This window comes from Cupressus sempervirens, chromosome 2 (assembly GCF_028749045.1).
Source record: "Cupressus sempervirens isolate cs-2001-9-10 chromosome 2, ASM2874904v1, whole genome shotgun sequence".
Taxonomy (NCBI): domain Eukaryota; kingdom Viridiplantae; phylum Streptophyta; class Pinopsida; order Cupressales; family Cupressaceae; genus Cupressus; species Cupressus sempervirens.
In genome coordinates this window covers 269,364,847-269,389,259 of record NC_143119.1, presented here as the reverse complement: position 1 = coordinate 269,389,259, position 24,413 = coordinate 269,364,847, and the positions used below count along the sequence as shown (strand labels likewise).

The window sequence follows — 24,413 nt, the reverse complement described above, 5'->3', positions numbered from 1 at the left end:
ACAGATCTTTGTACAAGACTTTTTCATTGAATATGACATCCCGGCTTCTTATAATTTTATGATTTTCAAAATCCCAAAGCCTATAGCCAAATTCATTAATGCCATATCCAACAAAGAAACATTTCTTTGATTTAGCTTCTAGCTTGGTTCTATTTTCAGAGTCTATATGAGCAAAAGCTTCACAACCGAAGGTTTTGAGAAAAGAATAACTCACCTTCTTACCAGTCCATGCTTCCTCTGGAATACCACAGCCCAAAGGAGTAGAGGGACCTCTATTAATCAAATATACTGCAGTATTGACAGCCTCCGCCCACATGTGTAAGGGCAACCCAGCATGCAACCTCATGCTCCTTGCGCGCTCCATTATAGTCCTGTTCATGCGTTCAGCCACTCCATTTTCCTGTGGAGTCCTTGGAACAGTTTTTTGTCTACGAATACCATTAGTGGAGCAATAATCTTCAAATTCATGGCTGCAATACTCACCACCATTATCAAATCTGAGACATTTTAATTTCTTACCAGTCTCATTTTCAACCAAGCATTTCCATTTCTTAAAAGTTTGAAATACATCAGATTTCTGTCTAAGGAAATAAACCCATACTTTTCTAGTTGCGTCATCAATAAATGTAACATAATAATGAGAGCCACCAAGGGAAGATACCTGAGCCGGTCCCCATACATCTGTATGCACAAGCTCTAATTTCTCCTTTTTGTTTTCCTTCCCTGTCTTTACAAAACTCACTCTCTTTTGTTTTCCATACACACAACTTTCACAGAAATCCATATTCACACATTTTAGACCTGGTAAAACTTTCCTTGAATGAAGTACTTTCATACCTTTCTCACTCATGTGCCTAAGTCTATTGTGCCACAGCGCTGTATCAGAATCTACAGCAGCTATTTGTTCTCCCTGCTCAACTGCAGTAATTGTTCCTGAATATTCATTTTTCTCTGAAACAATCAAAGTAGAAGGAACAATATGACATGTACAAAGATATAAGGTGCCTACTTTCACACCTTTTGCTACTACAAGGGAACTTTTTGAAACCTTCCAATTTTTATCATTAAAAGTAACTACACAACACTCATCACCGAGTTGCCCTGCTGAAATTAAATTTCTACTTAGTTTTGGAACATGTCTTACCTCATGTAGTAGCCAATGATTCCCATTCTGCAACTTAATCTTAATTTTTCCCTTTCCAACAATCTGACAGGGTTCATTATCCCCCAAATAAACAAGCCCAAAATCCCCTTGGACATAATCAATGAAATAACCTCTATGAGGTGTAGCATGAAAAGAAGCACCAGAATCTAAAACCCATGAATCATCAACACTCTCTAAAGATAGAAGCAAAGCATCCTCTTCGGATTTGTTACTTACTACATTTGCCTCTTTGTCTCCATCTGATTTATCTCCTTCATTTTTCTTTCGAGTCCAGCAATCTTTCTTTTTGTGCCCTGGTTTTCCACAGTACCAGCAATCATTTGGTCCTCTCGATTGAGACCTCCTCCCCTTTGACTTTCCTCTTGATTTCCCATGATTTCCAGAGTTACTTCCTCTTTCAGTCGTTCTGCCCCTGCTTTGTGCATTTAAAGCACTTCCTGATGTAGATCTACCTGAGGATTTTCTACGAGTTTCCTCACTTAAAATAACACCGATCACATCATCATATTTTAGGGTACTAGATCCAGGAACAGAATTACTCACCGCCATTACCAAGCCATTCCAGCTTTCAGGCAAAGAACACAAAATCAAGAGAGCCCTAATTTCTTCATCAAAATTGATACCCACAGAAGATAATTGACTAGTAATAGTATTGAACTCATTTAAATGATCTGCAACAGATCCACCTTCTGCCATTTTCATATTAAATAAACGCTTCATGAGAAATACCTTATTTGAAGCGGAGGGCTTTTTATACAGTGTCGCTAGGGTTTTCATCAAATATTCTGTCGTCTTTGCTTTTGTAATATTAAATGCCAACGATGGTGCCAAGCATAACCGAATGCTTCCGAGTGCCTTTCTGTCCAAAAGATCCCATTCAGCCTCTGACATAGTTCCCTGATTCTTGACTTTTCCTTCCAACGGCTTCCATAAATCCTTCTGATATAAATAGTCTTCCATTTGCATCTTCCATAACTGGAAGTTCTGCACATTAAACCTGTCAACCCTCAACTTACCCTCATCTGCCATCGCTCCCACTCAACTGTGAGACTCCCACTTAACCGTGAGACTTTCCTGCAGAAGATAACTGAAAGACAACCTTGCTCTGATACCACTTGTTAGGATAAACCACGGACAGAAATAAAAACTATATGCAAATATAACCAATAACAGAAAATAATAGAACACACAGAAATGAACACAAGTCACCAAGATTTAACGTGGTTCACCCAATCCCTGGGCTACGTCCACCAAACAGCAAGTCCGATCTTATTATAATCCAGTGATTACAACCTGATTACAATCCGTAATCCCTTACAGCTCAATACCGCTGCAAGAACCAATTTCGTATCACCACATATGTAAAATACCCAACCCTAAGCCCTTTTTATACAAGTATTAAACCGCTTTAGGGTTATAACATGTCGGCCATATGTCGGCTACTTCCCAAAAAAAAATTTCACTATTTATGAAGTATGTACAGTACTTTCCTAATCAGTCACCACAATCTAACAATCTCCCACTTGGGGACTGATCAGGCTCCACACTAAACAACAATATGTTCACCTGTAAATATTGAGGAAGCATCGATAATTCTCATTGAAAGACCAAAAGACAAGGCATCAAGAATTCATACAAACCATTTAATCTATACATCTGCTGTGATCGATATCAAAGTTAAAGCAATATGATCCATCATTGTCTGGCAATTACTTATAAGGTAAAGTTCTACCTCAAATCCAATTTTCATTAACACAAATAAGGGATGTCCTAGAATTTCATGGCCAAGCAATTGTCTACCATAATCAAAGGGCCACTATTAAAGGTGTTTGAGCAATCATTTTCAAAGATGGAGGAAAGAAGACTCCCATAATAGTAACTTTTGATCTGGCCACTATTTATATCCAATTTTTGTAGAAATTGGATTGTGCATCTGTACCATGCGTACCAACCTCATGAGCTAGAGACTAAACTTTCAAGAAAACAATGATTCGTCAACATCTCCAGAAAGGACAATTTCTCATTTCTTCAAACAACTAGACATTGTTTGCTATAAACTTCCTAGAACTCCAGACAAAGAAGGTTTCTCATCAGTTCCAAGTATGAACCTAGTTTTCTTGAAATAGACAAGAATATCTAAAAGTGGACGTGGAGAACATTCCCCAATTAAAATTAAACTATACAATAAAATTGAGATACAAACTTGGAAGGAAATACAAATTCTAATAGAGGCAAGTGACTCTAAGTGCAAGCCCACATTTGGTTATAGCTTCCCCTCAAATCCAATCCTAATTGTAATAATATAATTGCACCTTATATTAATTTTTTTAGATAACATTTCTTCATTACCTAGTTAGATTAGGGATAATGGGTATACCTCAATCCTTGTTTTTTAGCATTCCTGTGTTAGCCATACTTTATCGTTATCCTCTTCAAATTTGGAAACAAAAATGCTACATATTTGACGCAGGCAAAAGGATGAATAACTAGGGCCAAAGGCTCACCCAACTATCCAAACCACCCTGCAAGAGTTAACACAACAGAAGCAAACACAAAGAACAACAATCAAAGGAGGAAGAAGAGTGAAATACTTTTATTGATTCGTCAAAATATCTTCATACATGCCCAGCTGTAAGGCCTTCTAAGTTACGGCCCATTACAAATACATTCATATTCAAAGATCCAACTACAAATTCACACCTTCAATTCTGCTCTCTAATCTTCTTCCCAAAAACTTACCTAACTCTAAGCCTAAACACTCTATATATACTTGTCAAAATGGCTTACAGATTATTCTAGAACATTACATAGGAGGAAGGTGAACCCAACAACGGTCTGGATGCATCCCAAGAAAATATCTTAACATAAATGTTCGCGAACAAAATAAATCCTACAAGTCGGCTCGTAGAAATCACGTCCAAATGCTGACACTCAGCATACACTGGGTAACTTGGCGAATGAAGAGTCACTTGACATACACTAGGTAACTCGGAGAATGAAGAGTCACTTGGCATACACTGGGTAACTCGGCGAATGAAGAGTCACTTGACGTACACTAGAGCTACAGTAACTCGGCATCCACGTGCAGAATGAACAAAAATGAGCAGGATAACAAGGCAACCCAAGATGCTCCTGCATCAGACAAACAGAGTTGAAAGAAATGATTCTCCTGAATCATTGAGATGTCACAATCTGAGCGGAATCCAACTCAAATTGAGAAATCCATGACGTATCTTCAATAGGCCTGTTCTTCCACTTTACAAAATATTCATAGTAATCTTTTCCTCATGTGCTCCTGCCAACTCTCTGATTCAATATCTGTTCAACTTCTTCAATTTGCTTCTTAGGATAATCTTCTAATACAACAACTTCATCATCTCACTCATGATACTTATACAAATCAGCAATATTGAATATAGGAAATATATCCATGTCATCAGGTAACTCAACTTCATAAGCATTACCACTGTCAAAATTTTTTAAGATCTTACAAGGTCCAAATTTCTTCATCTTCAGCTTACTGTATGTTTCAACTAGGAATCTTCCTTTCTTTAGATGAACCATCACCTCAACACCAACTTGAAAATCATGGTGTCTTCTAGACTGATCAGCATTCTCCTTATACTTCTGATTACTTTGTTCCAACCTCAACTTCACTTCCTTATGCAAAGACTCCCTAAAATCAGCAAATTCTTCTCTTGCAGCACTTTTCTTTTCTTCACCACCAACATCTCTCAAATCTGATATACCTCTAGGATGCATTCCGGTAACAATATCAAAAGGTGTCTTCCCTGTACTCCTATTCACAGAATTATTATATGCAAATTCAGTTTGTGCCAATACCATCCTCAATTACTTGGCTTATTCCCAACTAAACATCTCAGCAAATTTCCCAAGCTTCTATTCACAACCTCTGTCTGTCCATCTATCTATGGATGGAATGTAGAACTAAACTTCAACTTAGTACCCATCTTCTTCCACAAAATCTTCCAAAAATAACCAACAAACTTACTGCCTCTGTCTGAAATAATACTTCTTAGTAATCCATGCAATCTCACAATCTCTTTAAAGGAAAGTTCAGCAACATACTCAACATCTGATGTCTTCTTACATGGTATGAAATGAGCCATCTTAGAAAATCTATCCACTACAACAAATATAGAATCATACCCCTTCACTGTCTTAGGCAATCCAAGAACAAAATCCATACTGATGTCAGTCCAAGGTTTCTCAGGAACAATAATAGGTGTATACAAATCAGTATTTTGACTCACTCCCTTTGCAACTTGACAAACTCAACTCTTTACAAATTTCTGAACATCCTTATACATTTGTGGCCAATAATACTTCTCTTTCAGAAAACTCAATGTCTTATCAATTCCAAAATGTCCAACTAATGCACTACTATGCTTTTCCTTAATCAAATTCAACCTCATAGGACTTCTAGGAATACACAACTGAATACCTTTGAACAATATACCTTTTTGAATGAAATATTCATCATACTTACTTATGTGATTTGTCAGATTTGGTGCTCTGCACTCTCTCCATGCCTCAGAAAAATCAGGATCAGCATCATACAATTCTTTCATTTCATCAAAACCAAGAACTTCAACCTTCATTCCAGTCAACAAGAATGTCTTCTACTCAATGCATCAGCAACTCTGTTAGTAAGTTCACTCTTATGCTTGATCACAAATGTAAAACTCTGCAAGTACTCAACCCACTTCATATGTCTTTGGTTCAATTTATGTTGACTTCCCAAGTATTGTAAAACTTTATGATCAGTATACAACACAAACTCTTTAGGAATCAAATAATGTCTCCACTTCTTCAAGGCTTGAACAATAGCATAAAACTCTTGATCATACACAAAATATTTCCTTTTAGCATCATTCAACTTTTCACTAAAGAAAGCAACGGGTTTACCTTCTTGACTTAATACAGCTCCTATTGCATTACCACTTGCATCACATTCAACTTGAAATACTTTGTTCAAATCAGGTAAAGCCAATACAGGTAATTCAGTAACATTTTATTTCAAAGTTTTAAAACTCTTATCAACTCCATGTGTCCACTTGAATTCCTTTTTATCTCCCCTCATTGTTTCAGTCATAGCATTACAAATAGCACTGAAATTCTTTATAAACTTTCTGTAAAAACTAGCCAAACCATGAAATGATCTTACTTCACCCACATTCTCAGATGTAGGCCATTCCAAAATTGCTTTAACCTTCTCAAGATGCATCTTCAATATATCAACTGAAATCACAAATCCCAAATACACAATCTCCTCTTGCATGAAAGAACACTTTTTCAGATTAACCAACAATTTTTCCTCTTTCAACCTCTGCAATACTTGTCTAATATGCTCAAGATGTTCTTCCTTAGTCTTGCTAAATATTAGAATATCATCCAAATAAACAATCACAAACTTACCCAAGAATCTTTTCAGAACTTCATTCATCTACCTCATGAAAGTACTAGGTGCATTAGTCAAACCAAAAGGCATAACCAACCATTCATACAAACCACCTTTTGTCTTGAAAGCAGTCTTCCATTCATCACCTTCTCTGATTCTGATCTGATGATAGCCACTCTTCAAATCAATCTTGGTAAAATACTTTGCTCCGCTCAAACAATCCGTTATGTCATCCATCCTTGGCATAGAAAACTTATATTTCACTGTTATTTTGTTAATAGCTCTGGAATTAGTACACATTCTCCATTCTCCATTCTTTTTAGGTGCTAATACAGCAGGTATAGCACATGGACTCAAGCTTTCTCTGATCAAACCTTTCAGCAACAACTCATGCACTTGTTTGTTAAGTTCTTCATTCTCTACAGGTGTCAATCTATATGGTGCTTTTTTTGGCAAACTAGCTCCAAGGATCAAATCCATACAATGACTTATACTTCTTACTGGAGGTAAACCATCAAGAATATCATCAGCAATAATTTCTTTATACTCATTCAACAATTCGATAATTTCTACTGGCACTCGACTATCACTATCTGCTGTCACTCGGTCATTACTAGCTTCTGCTACTCGGTCATTACTACCAACACTCGATCCTCTAGGAACTATGGCAAAACAGACTTGATTCTTTTTCATTTCCTTTTCAAATTGTTTCCCATTAACCATGCAAATTTTTACAACAATACAATTAACCTCATCTGGACTTTCAATCAAAGGCAGCAATGTTTGTTTCTTCCCATTTACCCAAAGAGTATATTGATTCAATCTTCCACCATGTATAGCATATCTATCATATTGCCAAGGTCTACCCAACAAAATATGACAACAATCCATGGGCATAATATCACACAAAACTTCATCAAAGTAATGTCCAATTTTGAACTTCACAAGGCATTGTTCGCTTACCAATATCTTATGCTCATCTTTGATCCATGAAACATGATAAGGTTTGGGATGTTTCAACCTCTACAACTGCAACTTGGTAACCAACTCTTTTGATGCCAAATTTGTAGAACTTCCGCTGTCAATAATCACCTTGCAGCATTTTCCAACCATCTGACATCTGGTCTTGAAAAGACTTCTCCTTAAAACAAGTTCCTCATCACTTCCCTTATTACAAAAGGTTTTTCTCACCATCAGATCTTCTCCAGCCTCAGGTCCACTTGGTGAACCCTCATCATCTTCTTGAATCACAGCATTTCTGTTACCTTGCCTACTTTTAGAGGATCTACATTCAAAAGATCTATGTCCCTTTTTACCACATCTAAAACAATTACCATGAAATCCACCTCTAGAATAGGAATTACCTCTTCCTTGGTAAGAATTAGTGCCTCCTCGATAAGAATTATCACTTTTCCATTCGGTCTTGCCTTTGTCATCATTCTTTCATTCAGGTTTTCCTTTATCCTGCATAGAACTGTCAGATCTACCACTTTCTCCATAAGATCTACCTCTGCCTCTCTAGAATCTACCACCTCTACCTCTTTGTCTTTGTTCATGCTTCTTTGTCGAGATCTCCTCAGCGTTCAAGGCATATTGATATGCTTCTTCTATACTTTCCAACTTCACAAAACTTATTTCATCCTGAATTCCAGATCTCAATCCATTAATGTACCTTGCAATTTTCTCAACATCATCATCCACATGTCCAGATCTGATGTCCAATCTATAGAATTCCTCGGTATATTCTTTCACAGTCATGTCCTTTTGTTTCAAATTTTGCATCTTTCTCAACAAGCTAACTTGGTAATCAGCAGGAAGGAATTTGTTCTTTACCTTGTTCACCATCTTTGGCCAAGTTCTAATCTTCTCCTTTCCTCTCCTTTGTTTATCAGTTTGCAGGTGCTCCCACCATAGTGATGCATGACCTTTCAACCTAGTGACTGCAATCTTCACCTTTCTATTATCAGGAGTGTTTTCATACTCAAAGAACTTCTCCATATCAGAGATCCAATCCAACACAGCATTGGTATCTAGTTTTCCATCATAAGGAACAACTTCTACAGCAGGCTTTGAATTTTCCCTAAACAATACTTGCAACAATCTTTCCTCATCTTGATCTTCTTCAAGTTTTGGATTATGGTTTAATGTTGCTACTTCATAATCACTTACATCATCAAGATGTGCTCCTCTCCTCTGAGCTATCTACACAGCATCTAATCTGGCTGCAATTTGACTCAACTAATCCAATATAGCATTATCAACATTATTTCCTCTACCATGAACCATCTTTACAAATCAAGTTCCTGCAAGATCGCAACCCTCTGCAAATTATAGGTCAAATTCGCAAATCTGCCACCCTACAACCAAATCCCAAATCAGGGTTCTACACGATCCAATCTCCACAAGGACAAACCTCAAGCTCTGATACCAACTGATGCAGGCAAAAGGATGAATAACTAGGGCCAAAGGCTCACCCAGCTATCCAAACCACCTTGCAAGAGTTAACACAATGGAAGCAAACACAAAGAACATCAACCAAAGGAGGAGGAAGAGTGAAATACTTTTATTGATTCATCAAAATATCTTCATACATACCCAGCTGTAAGGCCTTCTGAGTTACGGCCCATTACAAATACATTCACATTCAAAAATCCAACTGCAAATTCGCACCTTCAATTTTGCTCTCTAATCTTCTTCCCAAAAACTTACCTAACTCTAAGCCTAAACACTCTATATATACTTGCAAAAATGGCTTACAGATTATTCTAGAACATTACATAAGAGGAAGGCTGACCCAACAACGGTCTGGACACATCCTAAGAAAATATATTAACATAAATGTCGCGAACAAAATAAATCCCGCAAGTCGGCTCACAGAAATCACGTCCAAATGCTGACACTCGGCATACACTGGGTAACTCGGCAAATGAAGAGTCACTTGGCATACACTGGAGCTACAGTAACTCAGCATCCACATGCAAAATGAACAAAAATGAGCAGGATAACAAGGCAAACCCAGGATGCTCCTGCATCAATATTATAGTTCATTTCCTTTTATTGTGATCTAATTAAATTCAGATATTGGAATGTAGAAATTCTTGTTTTTATATTGTATGTCATTGTAACGTTGTTTTGTAACTAGGAAGATTTAGTATTATATGTTCATTGAAAAATCTAACAATATTGATATACAAAAAGATGCATGCCTTGTGATGGAGCCTAAAAATTTAGGCCTCCATTTGTGGAATAATGTTGAAAACTTGATAGTATTGTCATTGAGTGGGATGCCACAACAGCTAATACAAATAACATGATTTGGTGATGTTCCATATGCATCAGTGGTAGTAGAAGAATGAAAGAAGTTACAAGAGTTTCACATAATATAGGCAATGAAGAAGGATTGAGATATGATAGTCAGTGATATCACTGGAGGCAAACACTTGGGCAACATGTATCTACCTTAGCATTTCATCATTCATATTTATCGGGATGTAAAGGACTGTGACTTCCAGATTTGTCACGATAGAAATATCACATTGTAACTATGAACAAGTCAAAGCATATACATAGATCATCATGGGAGTAAGAAGCAATCCAACAGAGTTGACGAAAAGGTTCGAAGGATGTAAAACAAAATTCAGAAATATACATACCATAAAGATATTATAACTAAGCGGCAATCATGTCCTCAGAATGGGGTAATAAAACAGTGATTATAGATTCTCACAACCTAAAGCTATGACCAAGAAATGTCTGAAATATGTTAAGAACAGACATTGGATGCCTAGTCAGCCATGTTATTATTATGGACCCCAATAATAAAGTAAAACAATTTCAATTCAGAATTTTGGTGCCTTCAGTTCTGAGACATAACAGAAATATTTGGGGATCGAAACATACAACAATGAAAGTTCTTCTTCAGTACCAAGCTACTATTTTACTAAGTAGCAATGAGTCACGATGTGCATTTTGTGATAGTTAAGTTGCAGCAATAAAGATATATCAAATACATATGTCTGCAGTACATAAAGTTTTGATGCATATAAACTCCATGATACAAAATGGTGAAGACTTAGAGCAATGTTATCAAGTAAAACACAGGAATTGTAAAGAACAGTGGCAGCAATGATGTTGAAAGTGGTTGAACGAAGGTACAGAGAATACAACCATCCGCTGCAGATTATAGTTTCAGAATTTAAAGGTGCAGTTGGTTTTGGTGTTGCAGACATACACGACTCTGGCACCTAAAACAATCTCCTGCCACTTCCATTGTTTCGAGAGACGCAATCACTGGTCAAATTCGTTTGACTGTCAAAATCTGGGTAAGGAATTTTTAAGAAACAGGAGAAGTGAACCATCCTATCCTCACATTGCAGATCAACAACTGTGCCAACAGGCAGCTCTTCAACAGCTAGGAACGATTCAACAACATGCCTTGAGACGTCAGAAAGGATTTCCAGAGTATTTTATTTCTGTTCTACGTAATTGGTTATTTGAGCATTTCCTTTATCCCTATCCAAAAGACACCGAAAAACATATGCTAGCAGGGCAGACCGGATTAACCAGAAATAGTAATACACAAAGCAGGTCCATCAGTGAACAGGAACGAATAGAAACAAGTACAGGAGAATGGAACGGTTCACATACCCAGTCCAGTACCAGATGATAGCTTTTTTTTTGAAGTGAAATATGCATGGAATCGAAAGGAAACATGCATATCCATCAAATGATGCAAAGATGTGTTCTCAGCAGCAGAGTATGTGCCATCAGGAATCAAACATAGTGCCACTGCAGGTATATAATAGACTGCAGACATATATCACAGTACATACATTCATCGCACCAAGGCATATATTAAATCGCAGGTATACAAGAGTATTGGACGCTAAAAATTTTGAAGGCCCCAAACGATATTGCCATTAGTTGGACGGAGAAACAATTGGAAATAAACAAACAACATGTCAAGAATCTCTCGCCAAACTTGCCATGTTGCACCGTGATGAGGAACAATGTCGGCAGACTTTGGGGGCCCATTTGGTTGCTGGAATATAATTTAAGAATTGGCATCCAGAATGCTGAATTTGGGATTCTGGAACTTGAAATCCAGATTATAGTTTTGAGAATTTGGTTTAGGACCGTTTGGTTCACCAAGAATTCATTATGAGAATACACATTTCTTCCGTTTGGTTGCACATTCGTAGAATTGGAATCCCAACCAGAATAAGCATTATTTATTTTTTTTATTTTTTTAACTTGAATGAAATGAGTTTTTAATATATTTTATTTAAATGTTCTATCTTTATTAGCCATTACAAATTGATTCAGCAAACAATTGTATGACACATTGTTTTGTCATGACATATATAGACATTCACTATATGATAAATTTATGTAAAGAAAAGAAAAGAAAAGAATTAATATTCAAACTAAAATTCTAATTTTCACAGCCTTCTACTAGCCATAATGAATTGATTCAGCAAACAATTGTATGACATATTATTTTGTCATAGACATTCATTATAAAATGAAATAAATTTATGATCAAAAAAAAGAAAATAAACAACTTTTCCATAATTGGTTTGTACACAATACTGAATCGCTCAAGATACTGATGTTTTTCCATAAATTGCACTGGGACATGTTTACATAATCACAAAATCAAGAAATGGAATCATATTCTTCATTTTATTTGTAACAAAAGTGATATTCCCATCTACTGCTATTTGCCGCATGCGTTGATAGATCTTGGATTCGAATGTGCAGTCATTTTTTTTTAAATACACTTTTTTAAAATACATCCGTTTCTAAAGCACAACAAGCTTACAGAAATTTGGAGTGAGAACAACTTAATCACTTGAAAAGGAATACTTTGCAATGGGAATAAATGAATCATTTCCCTCAAAAAAAATTTATTTACACTATTCCGTGTTCTATATTCACTCTCAGTCCATACCTGCAGAGGCAACAATGAGCAGAGAAGATATGTGCAGAGGCGGCAATGTTGAAAAATCCCATGTTGCAAAATGAGCCGTCAAACAAGCAAATGTGAAAAAATATTTTTGTTTCAATAATTTTTAATACTCATTTTTTGAAAAATGGAATTAAAACAGGTATTTGGACAATTCCAACTATTTAGAAGAATACAAGAATCCTGGTTTTGGGGGGCAAATAAGGATACCGGTTTCTACTTTTTTCTAATTCCCATTCTCATTTGGCAGACCAAAACAGTGGATTTGAAAATTTTAAGAATTCCATATTCTAATTCCTAATCTAATCCATGATCCAAACAGGCCCTGGATGATTTAGAAAAATGAAAGAATACCATCAAAAGTAATAAAACTCATCATAATATTCACTATTTGGTGATATTTGTAATTGTTGAAGACACAGTAGGTAGCATAATGTGTGAAATCTGGTCCAAACCTTCTTTAAGCCGCTAGTCATGAATGCTAAGGTTTTGTTAAAGTAATTTGATGCGACTATAGTTAAGAAAATGTGTAATTTATTTTTTAAGCAATGAATTTTTGAGTTTAAAAGTCATGTCCCCTTAAATATAAAACGAATTATTTAAAAGAAGAAGATATATTTGAAAGATTTCCAACATGATAGAACGAGGAGAAATATTTATTTGTAAGGAGAAATATGGGGCTTAAAGTATGACTTTGAGATATGGATTCAAAATATTTTATTTTAATAATATATAAAAGGCCCTGTTTTGTTTATTTTTATTGAAGGCATGGAGATTTAAACTGCAGTTGATTCATATATAATCATTTTTAAATTCCATAAACAATTTAAATGTCACATAAGTGAACATGGTCATTTAACATCTTAAATGTTATCATCATAGATATAGTGAAATATTGAATTGTTTATGTATCTATTTCCAGTTTGTCTCCCTACCAAAAGAGTTAAAGTTCAATCTAGATTAATTTAAAATTGCGTATATATTTGATCTGTGGAATCTTGATTATTGAATAGTTTATAGTTCAAGTGCATAGAACTTTACAAAGTTGTATGTGATAATCTTCGTTGTAGTTGACTTTGTTGCCCAAATGAGGAGAGGCACTCATCTTTTTATATTTGAACTCACAAAATCTATATCTTCCTTCTTACAAGCATCAAATCCATTATTAACAAATATTATACAAAACATTCATTATTTCAGACACTCAGCATTCAACTTTATATTGATCGAGTTCAGGGATTTTATCAACCTGAGAACTCACCAAAGCTTCAATTCGCTATAAAAAAGCCTCAAACGAGGCAGCCAGCGTTTGAGGTGAAGATCTACCCGCTTGGGTGTAGTGGAGCCTAAAGTGCAGGGGAATCAAGGTGATTCCCATTCGTTGGTCAGAATTGATTGTGGAATCCTATTGGAGAAGTGGCAGGCTCTTGGATTTCCAATCTGTAGTTATGGTAACCAACACCTTGTTCAATGTAAAGGTTTGATCATAGTCAATTTTGTTCTAAGTTTTCATGGAAGAAGAAAATAGCAACTTAACAAGTATTAACATTTGGATTGATTCGCATTTTGTGCTTGAAATCCATTCACAGTCTATCTTCTGGTAAAAGCTCCACTTAGGTAAACTCTCAATTCAGAATCTTTAGAAGAAAGTATTCAGATGAGACCTCAGCCCAAGTCTGCCTCAACATATCCAAGAAAATCCAATTGAGCCCATTTTAGCAGTCTCTTCTTTCAAAATTAATATTTTTATGTCAGTGAAATGAAAAGGCTGACCAATATTGTTGAAGATCTTTTTGCCTCTGAAATAAGAGATGTCCTAGAATTTCATCTGCAAGCAATAGTTTACCATAATCAAAGGGCTACTATTAGAGGTGTTTGAACAATCATTTTCTAAGATGGAGGAAAGAAGACTCCCATAATAGTAACTTTTGATCTTGCCACTATTTAGATCCAGTTTCTACAGAAACTGGATCATGCATTTGTACCATGCATAACAATCTCATGAGCTAGAGACTAAACTATCAAGAAATCAATGATTTATCAACATCTCCAGAAAGGACTGTTTCTCATTTCTTCAAAAAGATAGACATTGTTTTCTGTAAACTTCCTAGAACTCTAGACCAAAAAGGTTTCTCATTGATTCCAAGTATGAGCTTAGTTCTCTTGAAATAGGAATCAATATATAAAAGTGAACATGTAGTAACTGACATTTGAATCCTTAAGGACCTTAGAAGTGACCTACATTTGAATCCTTGGTCAACTATTAAAGAGAGTGAACCAAAGGAACAGAACCATGCCCACGAAGTGTGGAAGACAATAAGAACATAAACAAAGCTCAGAGTCAAATACAATATTTTTTCGGATTGTCATCTTATTGCTCCTAGCTGCTAAAGGAATAACTTTGTTGTCTGCTGATGGGCACTTTGAGGCTTGAAAGCACGCATGGTTCTTCATCATCTTTTGTGGGTAATCTGGGTCTCGATTTTCAGTTGTGATAAGGATTGTGAGCAGATCTCTACATCAGTGCATCAGATAAAAACTTTTCATCACTATAATGTAGAAAAATCTGCTCTTCGCATCAAATCTAGACATAATGAAACCTGTTTAGTTCTTCTTTCTTCTTATCTGGATAGTCAAGTGATTTTTCTTATTGTACTTCAACGAGGAAGCAGGGTTTTCTTTCTAGTTCTTTCCCTGTGGAGTTATCGAACTAGTTACTATTAATTAAATATATAATGGCTACGCCATTTTGATTAAAATATATATATCTCGACCGATAATGTTTAAATTAAATTTTTAGACATAACTGAGACAACAAACGAGCATTATAACCTGAAAGAAGGTATATAGTTTCTATAAGAAAATGTTATACACTCTATAAAGTTGCAAACATCACCATACAATTTTGAAATTAACTTTACTAAATAATGATCAGGACATACCTGTGCACATATTCACTGGCATCACCAGGAGAGTCATATTGTATAATGCATCTCACTTTTGGAAAGTCCAAGCCTCTTGCTGCCACATCAGTGCATAAGAGAAGAGCAGATTTTTCTACATTATAGTGATGAAAATTTTTTTTCCGATCTTCTTGTGCCATATTGCCATGTAGACGGAACGTTTTGCAGCCTATGAAACTTCCCTCTTTCTCATCCAAGCCCTCTCCACACTTTGACACCCAGTGAAAGTCACTTATCAAGGCATAATGAAAATCGACTGCATCACATGTGGAGAAGAAAACTACCACCTGTGCATGTAGAAGTTTGATCATGATAAGTAACTATTCTTCAAACTATAAAGCGTACAAATATAAACATGCTAAACATTTGTAAACTTGAAAAAAGGTATTGCTAAGGATATCTAAGGACATTACCACTCCCTAGCACTGGCATGGTATCATGCTAATAATAGGAATTTAAGCACATTAAGCATTCCCACAAGTTTAACCATATTATCATGACACCCCATTAACAAGCAGTCCATTGTATTGGTGGCTCATAATTCAAATTGGGAATTGAACTTGGGACCTTACACTTACACACAAAAACCACTACACAATCACCCATTGGACAACAAATAAAAATATATTGGCTGAGTGACTGGTTTCAATATATAAACTACAAAGTTAGCGAAATCCATTGCTATTTCTCTACAACCGATATTTGCTATGCCTAGAATGTATTTCCTTTTATCTTCTTATGTTAATTAAAAGAAAGCTTCCATTCTAATGTTTCAAATACTTGTATTCATGTTTAGAAGCATTTTCTTTAAAATGGCTCTCAGTTATCCTCTTAATTGAATTTAAAATGTCCCTTCCAAGCATATTTCTGACTCATTTAACTATGACAAGTTCAACGATGTTGAAGAGTTCAACTATGACGAATATGTTTTGCATCATTGCGTCTAGTGTTAGAGTAACTAAAATATCATTAGAAGCATCTTATTGCAAATACTAGAAAGAAAATACGTTATAAAATGTCAATTCGTCCTTCAACCAATTCTTTCTTTAATATTACCATATATTATGGAGTTGTGAAGATGGCTACATCTAGTGAGTTCCATTTATAACAATTAATGGAATATAAACTCCAAGAATAAGTAAAAGTGCAATATAAATAGATGCCCATAATCAAATGCAAAGGTAACACACACAGGCATATCAAGAAGAATTGAGACCGTTGTTTAGATGATGGAAGTATGCACCAATAAGGAGTTTTTTATGTTGACAAAAATAGAATTTCAAAAGATCCATTAATTACTTTATTATGCTGCTTAGATCTAACATCAAAAGTAAATTTAAGTTGATGATCCTAGTATTCAATGTGTATGAGTTTGGGGTTCTAGCATGCCAACACAACATTTTTTCCCCCACATATATATAGTTTGCAGGATCAGACTTGGATTGTACTCAGCAAGCCCAAAATTTAAAATTTTCAACTCAGCAAATACCTAAAAAAAACTCAGCAACTTAGAAAGTGCAAAATTTCCAAATTCTTGAAGAGGCGTATTCTTTTCTAATGTTCAATTACGAAATGTTTTGTATACTCCGTGCAGTCAAATGTAATCATATAAATATGTGTCTCTGTCTCTGATAGTCCCGGGTAGTGCTATATGCACAGTGATATGCTAATGGTGATATCTCTTTGACAATGTTTTGTAAACAACCTTCTTTAGGTGCAATAGGAAAAAAATTCATTTAAAAATGTATTAAATAAAAAAAAATAACAACTCAATAGAGAAAATGCATGGTTTTATAGAAAAAATAGCATGTGAAAAATGCATTCTAATCAGCATTTTACCTGCACCAACAGTTTCACCCACGCTTTTTTGTGTCTATAAATACAAAAGAGTTAAACTTGTGATACTCATTAAGCAAGAAAAAATAGAGTACTCTTAGATATGTACATATAGACACAATAATATTCAATCATAGAAAGAAATCTGCAAAAAATCGTAATTATACCAGATTAGTAGGGAGTTGCCAATGCTGACATTCCCAAAAAAAACATGTGATTATTTGCTCAATGATTATCAACAACTTCTTCATAATTTTTTAGAATTTAATCAGCGAAAAATCCTATACAGTAGTTTCACAGAGAAGATGCGCGTTTCAAGGGGCATTCAACATGATGGTCAAGAAAGGGATCGCATTAAAGGTAGGTTCCATGCATATTCATAACACCCTACTCTACATTGGTATTTTTCTGTGTCTTCATTCAAGATTTGTGACAGGAAAGTCTCAATGAATATAAGATGTCTTTCAATGTTAGAAAGGTCCTAGTATTTCTTTAAAGCATTGGCGAGATCAAAGAATATTGAAGAAATTCTATTTCTTGTGTTTATAACTTTATTGCATTTGATTAGTCATATTTTTCAAAATTACAGACAATGCTCTTAGATTGATAGTGCACACGTATTCACTGATTCTTGAGGGGCAGTGATATCACAGTTATGTTCATAAAGAGTATCCACTGTCTTAAAAGTTTATTACAGTACTCTAGATAAGGGTTTCACACTTCTTTTAGAGTTATCAGATTCTGTTTCAAGAGAGATTTATATTTTGAAGGTTTGTCTTATCAACTGATCAAATGACTCTTTTCAAGAGATATTTATGTTTTGAAGGTTTGTCTTATCAATTGATCAAATGACTCTTTTCAAGATCAAAAGATTGTCCCATATGCGAATTACTGTTTGAAAAGAGTGATTCACTCTTCTTGAAGAGTGTTTGTCTCTGTCATAAGGTAATATTCACTGTAAAGATATAAGATATATTCACTGTTAGAAGAAAATATAGATATGAACATATGTTAGGCAATGAATAGGCAGCCGTAAAGAGTAAAATTATAATATGCAGTTGCACAAGGATTCATGTTATCGTGACAAAGAGAAAGAATATGCAGAACAGTCCTATCAACTCATAAAACAGCCTTGCTGCCTGTGTTCTTGTCAAAAGGTTAAGGTGAATAAAAATGTCATAGTTTGTACTCGTAAATTTATTATTAATTTATTTCATGATATGTCATATGTTAATACAAAATGAAAAATATAATCAACATTCAGTAATCTTCATATTGCTTTTCACCGAGCTCATCAATGTCAATATTTGGTTCAACTTACTCCAAAACACAATCAACTGCAATGCCACTCCCACCAGTCATGTCATGTATAGAAATTTCCTCATCTATACAGATTTAGCCAAGCTGTGCAATAGTAGCATCTATGTCAGCACACTCAAAGCTACATCACAGTTCCTCATCATTCTCTCATTCACGTGACAAGAGAAGCAAGTTGAGTGCATATAGACCATATTCTTAATTTTTTTCTTAATCTAATTAATTTTGCTTAATTGAGTGGATAAACAAGTAAACGCTCCAGTTCCAATTAGCTAAGATATACTTTAAACCTATGTTTCTTGAGGATATGAGTTCAAATTTTTAGTCCCATGCCTAAGAAATATCCTCTTGTTGTCCCTAGGTAATATTTTCCCTAGCTATCCCAAAACTGCAGGGTCTCCATAGTGGCAGCCAAACATTCTAGAGATGATGGGTAATCAATGACATCCCCCAACCATCTTAGGGACTGCCATTCATTCCCACAGCAAAAAAAAATTGTTTTATAGCCTAAAATCAATAACAAAAATACTTATATGCTCCTTTTTATCTATTTTACCAAGTTGTCGCAAAATGCCTTCGTATCATATAGGTTTGATCTGGGAACCAATACGCCACAAGGTTTTCACAAAGTGTAACCCAAATAAAACCTAGTTGAGTCCAAGGAGACCTAAGTGCCACCCAAAGGAAAAACAAAACAAAAAAATTATTTTCAGAAAACATTTTTGTAAACAAAAAACACCAAATATGTAATTTCACCCTTAAGTAAGTTATGAAAATGTTTTGCACCATGAAGTTTAGTGTAGCTTCAAATACCCCTAGACCCTAGGAGAGTCACTGCTCCTCAACCTCATTATGGTCTCACTTCCCAAACCCACACTAAGTATATCCTCCTCATTAACCCGAATTTGATGATACCCAGAACGAAGATCTAACTTGGAGAAAAAATGAGCCCCATGAAGTTCATCAAGAAGTTCATCAACAACTGGAATGGGGAACTTGTCCTTTATAGTGAGATGATTAAGTGCTCGGAAATCAATGCAGAGTCGCCATGACCCATCTTTTTTGCGAACAAGCAGAACTGGAGAAGAAAAGGAACTGGTACTAGGGCGAATAATACCTTGCTTCAGTAAGTCACGGACAAGTATCTCGATTTCGGTCTTCTGATGAAATGGGTAGCGGTAGGGCCTGATGTTGGGCGGAACACTGCCAGGAAGGAGCTGAATACGGTGGTCCTCTGGACGAGAAGGAGGTAATCCCACAGGTTCAGCAAATACACCAGAATACTTGTCCAAAATGTGTTGGAGATCGGCAGGCGTGCTAGAGACTGCTGATGGCTGTATCTGAATGGAATGGAGCTGAGCGATGACACCATGTGAATTCTTCTTAAGAAGTTTTTCCATACGGTGTGAACTGATGATGCTGAGAGACCCTGGTTGTAAGCCTTTCAAAGTGTGTTGGTGCCCCTCGGCTGAAAACTGCATCCAAAGTTCAGCAAAATCCCAGAGAATGGGGCCAAGAGTGCGTAACCATTGGGCACCCAAAACCACATCACAGCCACCTAAGGGTAAGGCAAACATGTCAGAGCGCATGTTATAATCTCCAATAGAGAGACGCACATTGCGACATTTCCCTTTACAAGGTAAAGTGCCCCCATTGGCAATCATGACTTCAAAGCTAGAGCAGGGATGGATAAAGCAATCAGCTTGTTTGGCTATTCGTGGATCAATGAAGTTATGAGTGCTACCAGAATCAATGAGTATAGTAAGAGGGATCTTCTTGAAGAAACCCTGGACCCGCATGGTTTGTGGAGTAGTGACTCCTGCCAAAGCATGGACAGATATCTCTGGTGGAGCTTCTGGTGAAGGAGGTTCAGGCTGGTGAGGCTCAACCGCATCATCCACTGTTTCCTGAGCATCTACATATTCTTCCAGTTCCGGTGGAGAATCCACATCCAAGAGATAGAGCTTTTGCTAAACACATCTATGGCCCCGAGACCATTTCTCATCACAATTATAACAAAGCCCTTTGTCTCGCCTGACTCGCATCTCTGTTTCAGACAAGTGCTTGATCGGAGTAGTTCTGGGAGCTGGTATGACTGGAGGGTTGTGAGAACCTGTATTTCTGAATGGAGCAAAATTAGATCTGGAGCGTTGTAGAGCACTAATCTTGTCTTCCGCTAACTTAGCCAACCCAAGGGCTTCCATCATTGTAGTAGGTCGAAACATTTTGACTTCTGAGCGAAGTGCATCCTTCAGACCACTGACAAAACAACTACGGAAGAATTCATCAGACAAGCCCTCTGTGTGATTAGCTAATTTTTCAAACTCTGTCTGGTATTCTCTTACAGTGCCTGTTTGACGCAGTTTAGTAAGTGCTCCTGTGAAATCATCAAAGGAACTAGGGCCAAAGCGCTCCAAAATGAGGGTGCACAATTCTCTCCATGTTGGGCCTACATTAGCCTTGATGTACCAACGGAACCATTGAAGAGCTTCATGTTCCAAATGAAAAGATGCAAGGGGGACTTTGTGGTTATCCAAAGTATTATGCAAGCTGAAATACTGCTCTACCCTATAGATCCATCCAGTCGGATCAGAACCATCGAAGCGTGGAAAATCAAGCTTTGGTCCACGGAAATTGCCAGAAGAGGACCCAGTATCTCCTGAATGGTTTCGGCTCATGGCCGACTGCTGAAAGTTAAGACCCAGAATTTTGTCATCCAGATCTTGAAGTTTGGTTTTGAGGGATGCCATTTCTTCTTCCATGATTTTTGCTCCTGTACGCGTAACAACCATAAAGCAAGGTTTTTTTTTTTTTTTTTTTTTGGAATGGGTAGAAGATGAGAAACAAAAACTTTTTTAGTTACGGCAAACTTGGATTTGGGTAAAACTCAGATAGGAAATGGGTGTTCGACGGGTGGTGGGAGACTATCTGGGGACAAGGGAAACAGAAAAATGAGGGTTTCAAGGGTAGGGAGGTGAAATGAGGCGAACAGTCCAAGAGGGATAAGGGAGCAAAATGAGGAATTGAATCTTGTGGCTCAGTTTGGTGGCGATTGGATGAGAGGTGAAAAAGATAGGGCAAACCCTAAAATTAGATAAATGAGGGATTTAGGGCTTTGATATGTAAAATTTGGGGTTGGGTCGCCAAGGAAGGAAGTATGCGAAATGATATTGCAGACGGTCTGCGGAAGTATGAGCAGAAACAGAAAGCAAACAAGGAAGCTACGACTAAAAAACAGAAAAATTTTTACTCTTTTTTTTTTGAACAGTCGACTTAGAAAAATTCACTCACAGACAGAACAACTGAAAAGAGTTATTGCAATAACAAGAGATATTAGAAGTGAGAGGAACCTGAAGGCCACGACAGAAAAAAAATTTGATGTAATTTCCACCCAGCGAGCCCAAGAGAGTGCTCTGATACCAGATGTGAAGAACCTCCTTATAGAAATATCGTGAGAATGCTCGAAATAACAGAATACAAAGTGATAGCAGAACTCAGAATGAATCTACTGATCGCAGGCCACTTCGAGGGGGTAACCTCCTTTGAGCAAGCTCAATACAATAAATTCGTCCGTACCCATCAAGGGCCTCAACCTATTCTTATATACTGAGTACGATCTAGAAAAGTAATACTACCTATGCATGTGGGATAATAAAATATACTCACGGGACGACTTACAAAGCATATGCGTCCAACAACACTACTCTGACAAAATAAACAGAAGGAACACACAGGTTCCTAACAGAGAGTCACTGCTCCTCAACCTCATTATGGTCTCACTTCCCAAACCCACACTAGTTATTAGGATGCCACATAAGGAACATGACTGCAGTGAGGGTGTGATGAGTATTCACTAGCCTATCTTGCATTGATTTACTTGTATCGGCATCTACCATGCAATCATGGATTTTTTTGTATGGGTGTTGTAGACACCTAAAATTGGGCACATCTTTTAATCAGGCCTTTCACTGAATTAGCAAGGGTTTTAAGGTTAAAATCATATGTATTTTGGAGAATTGAGGATAAATCAATCAAATTTGATTTTAAATCAAAAATTCAAATTAATCAACTATTTGAATCCATTTGAAATTTACACATGAAATTCAATTTTAAACAAATTAACATGTGCATTTATACTCAAAAATCAATTTTATATTCAAATATCTCCAAAATCATATTTTAATCAAAGTGGGATCATGAAAATCATATTTTATTCAAAATGGACTCAAGATGATAATTTAATATTTGAAGTGGGATTCTCCATTATTAATATTTTATTCAAAGTGGATCTCATGGATATTGTTATTTTATTCAAAATAATAATTTAATATTTGAAGTGGGATTCTCCATTATGAATACTCTATTCAAAGTGGGTCTCGTGGATATTATTATTTTATTCAAATAATAATTTAATATTTGAAGTGGGATTCTCCATTATGAATACTTTATTCAAAGTGGGTCTCGTGGATATTATTATTTTATTCAAATAATAATTTAATAATTGAGTGGATTCTCCATTATGAATATCTTATTCAAAGTGGGTCTCATGGATATTATTGTTTTATTCAAATAATAATTTAATAATTGAGTGGACTCTCCATAATGAATATTTTATTCAAAATCGGTTCATGGATATTATTTTAATCAGAGTAACGAGAATCACCCAAAAATTGCGTGAATCGGCGATTCAGCGATCAGATTTATGGATGGCAATTTTTTTGGAGTCGGAAATTGCCATTGCCAATTTCATTGGGTGAATCGCCTGAATCGCCCAAATCGGCAATTCATCCAAAAAATCGCCCAAATCACCTGATAAAATTACCAAGAAATCGCCCGCGGCCAATAAAGTATGGACTTGTAAAATTAAAAAAAATCACTTTTTTTTTTACTTTCTTTTTGACCTATTCTATTTGTTATAACCCTAAAAGGCCTTCTATTTGTTTAACATGAGTAGAAGAGAGAAAAAATGAGAGAGAAGAAGAGAAAAGAAAAGCCATAGGTTTCTAACCGGCAAGAAGGAAGAGCACAAAAGAGATCAACAATCCATTTGGGGAGGCCATCAATTGCATTGGGAGCATTAAGGAGCCAATCTCAACACTCCTCAACTCATTTGCAAGAGGTAAGTGCTCATTTTTTTTTCGCATGTTAGTGTATTATGCATTTTTTGTTAAATTTTTAGTGTATTATGCATTTTTTGTTAAATTTTTATAGTTTTCAAGATTTTTAGTTTAGATCTTGAATGTTATTTATTTTTACTAAGTTACAAATTAGGGTTTGTTGTTTTGTAGCTTTTATTAGCTTCAAACTTTGATATTTTACATAAAAAAAAGTATTGAAGCAGCCTTTGCTTTCATTTTTTGCAAATTCGCAATGGGTAGAAAAGATGAATGTTGGAAATATAACGAAGAGTTTCCTGGAAGAACCAAAATATCAAACAAAATGTATTTTTTGTAAAGAAAAAATAACTTTTGGGTGTATTTATAGATTGAAATACCACATTGCTGCTATAACTGGACACAATGTTACAATTTGCACTCACCAAACTCCTGAGGCAAAATGCACTTGTTTAATGGCACTAGAAAAAATTGAAAAAGACAAAGCCAATAGGAAAATGCAACTTGAAGGGTTAAGGGGCATTGGCTCCCATGTCCCCGCATCTGCAGCTGCATCCACATCTGCATCTGCATCAGCTTCCGCATCCATAGGTTGTGTTGGAGAGGGTTCTTTTAGGCCTCCTTTTTA

General features: G+C 36.0%; 1 protein-coding gene across 5 annotated transcripts in view; it reads right to left on the bottom strand.

Annotated features, from left to right (window-relative positions):
- Positions 1–24,413, bottom strand: part of LOC149572092 (DEAD-box ATP-dependent RNA helicase 17-like) — a 152,827-nt gene that overhangs the window by 45,834 nt on the left and 82,580 nt on the right. For all 5 annotated transcript variants that reach the window (XM_089813394.1, XM_089813395.1, XM_089813398.1 and 2 more), the window contains one exon: positions 15,498–15,805. In XM_089813394.1, the coding sequence (XP_089669520.1) occupies positions 15,498–15,805 (308 nt within the window). The remainder of the gene's footprint in view (positions 1–15,497; positions 15,806–24,413) is intronic.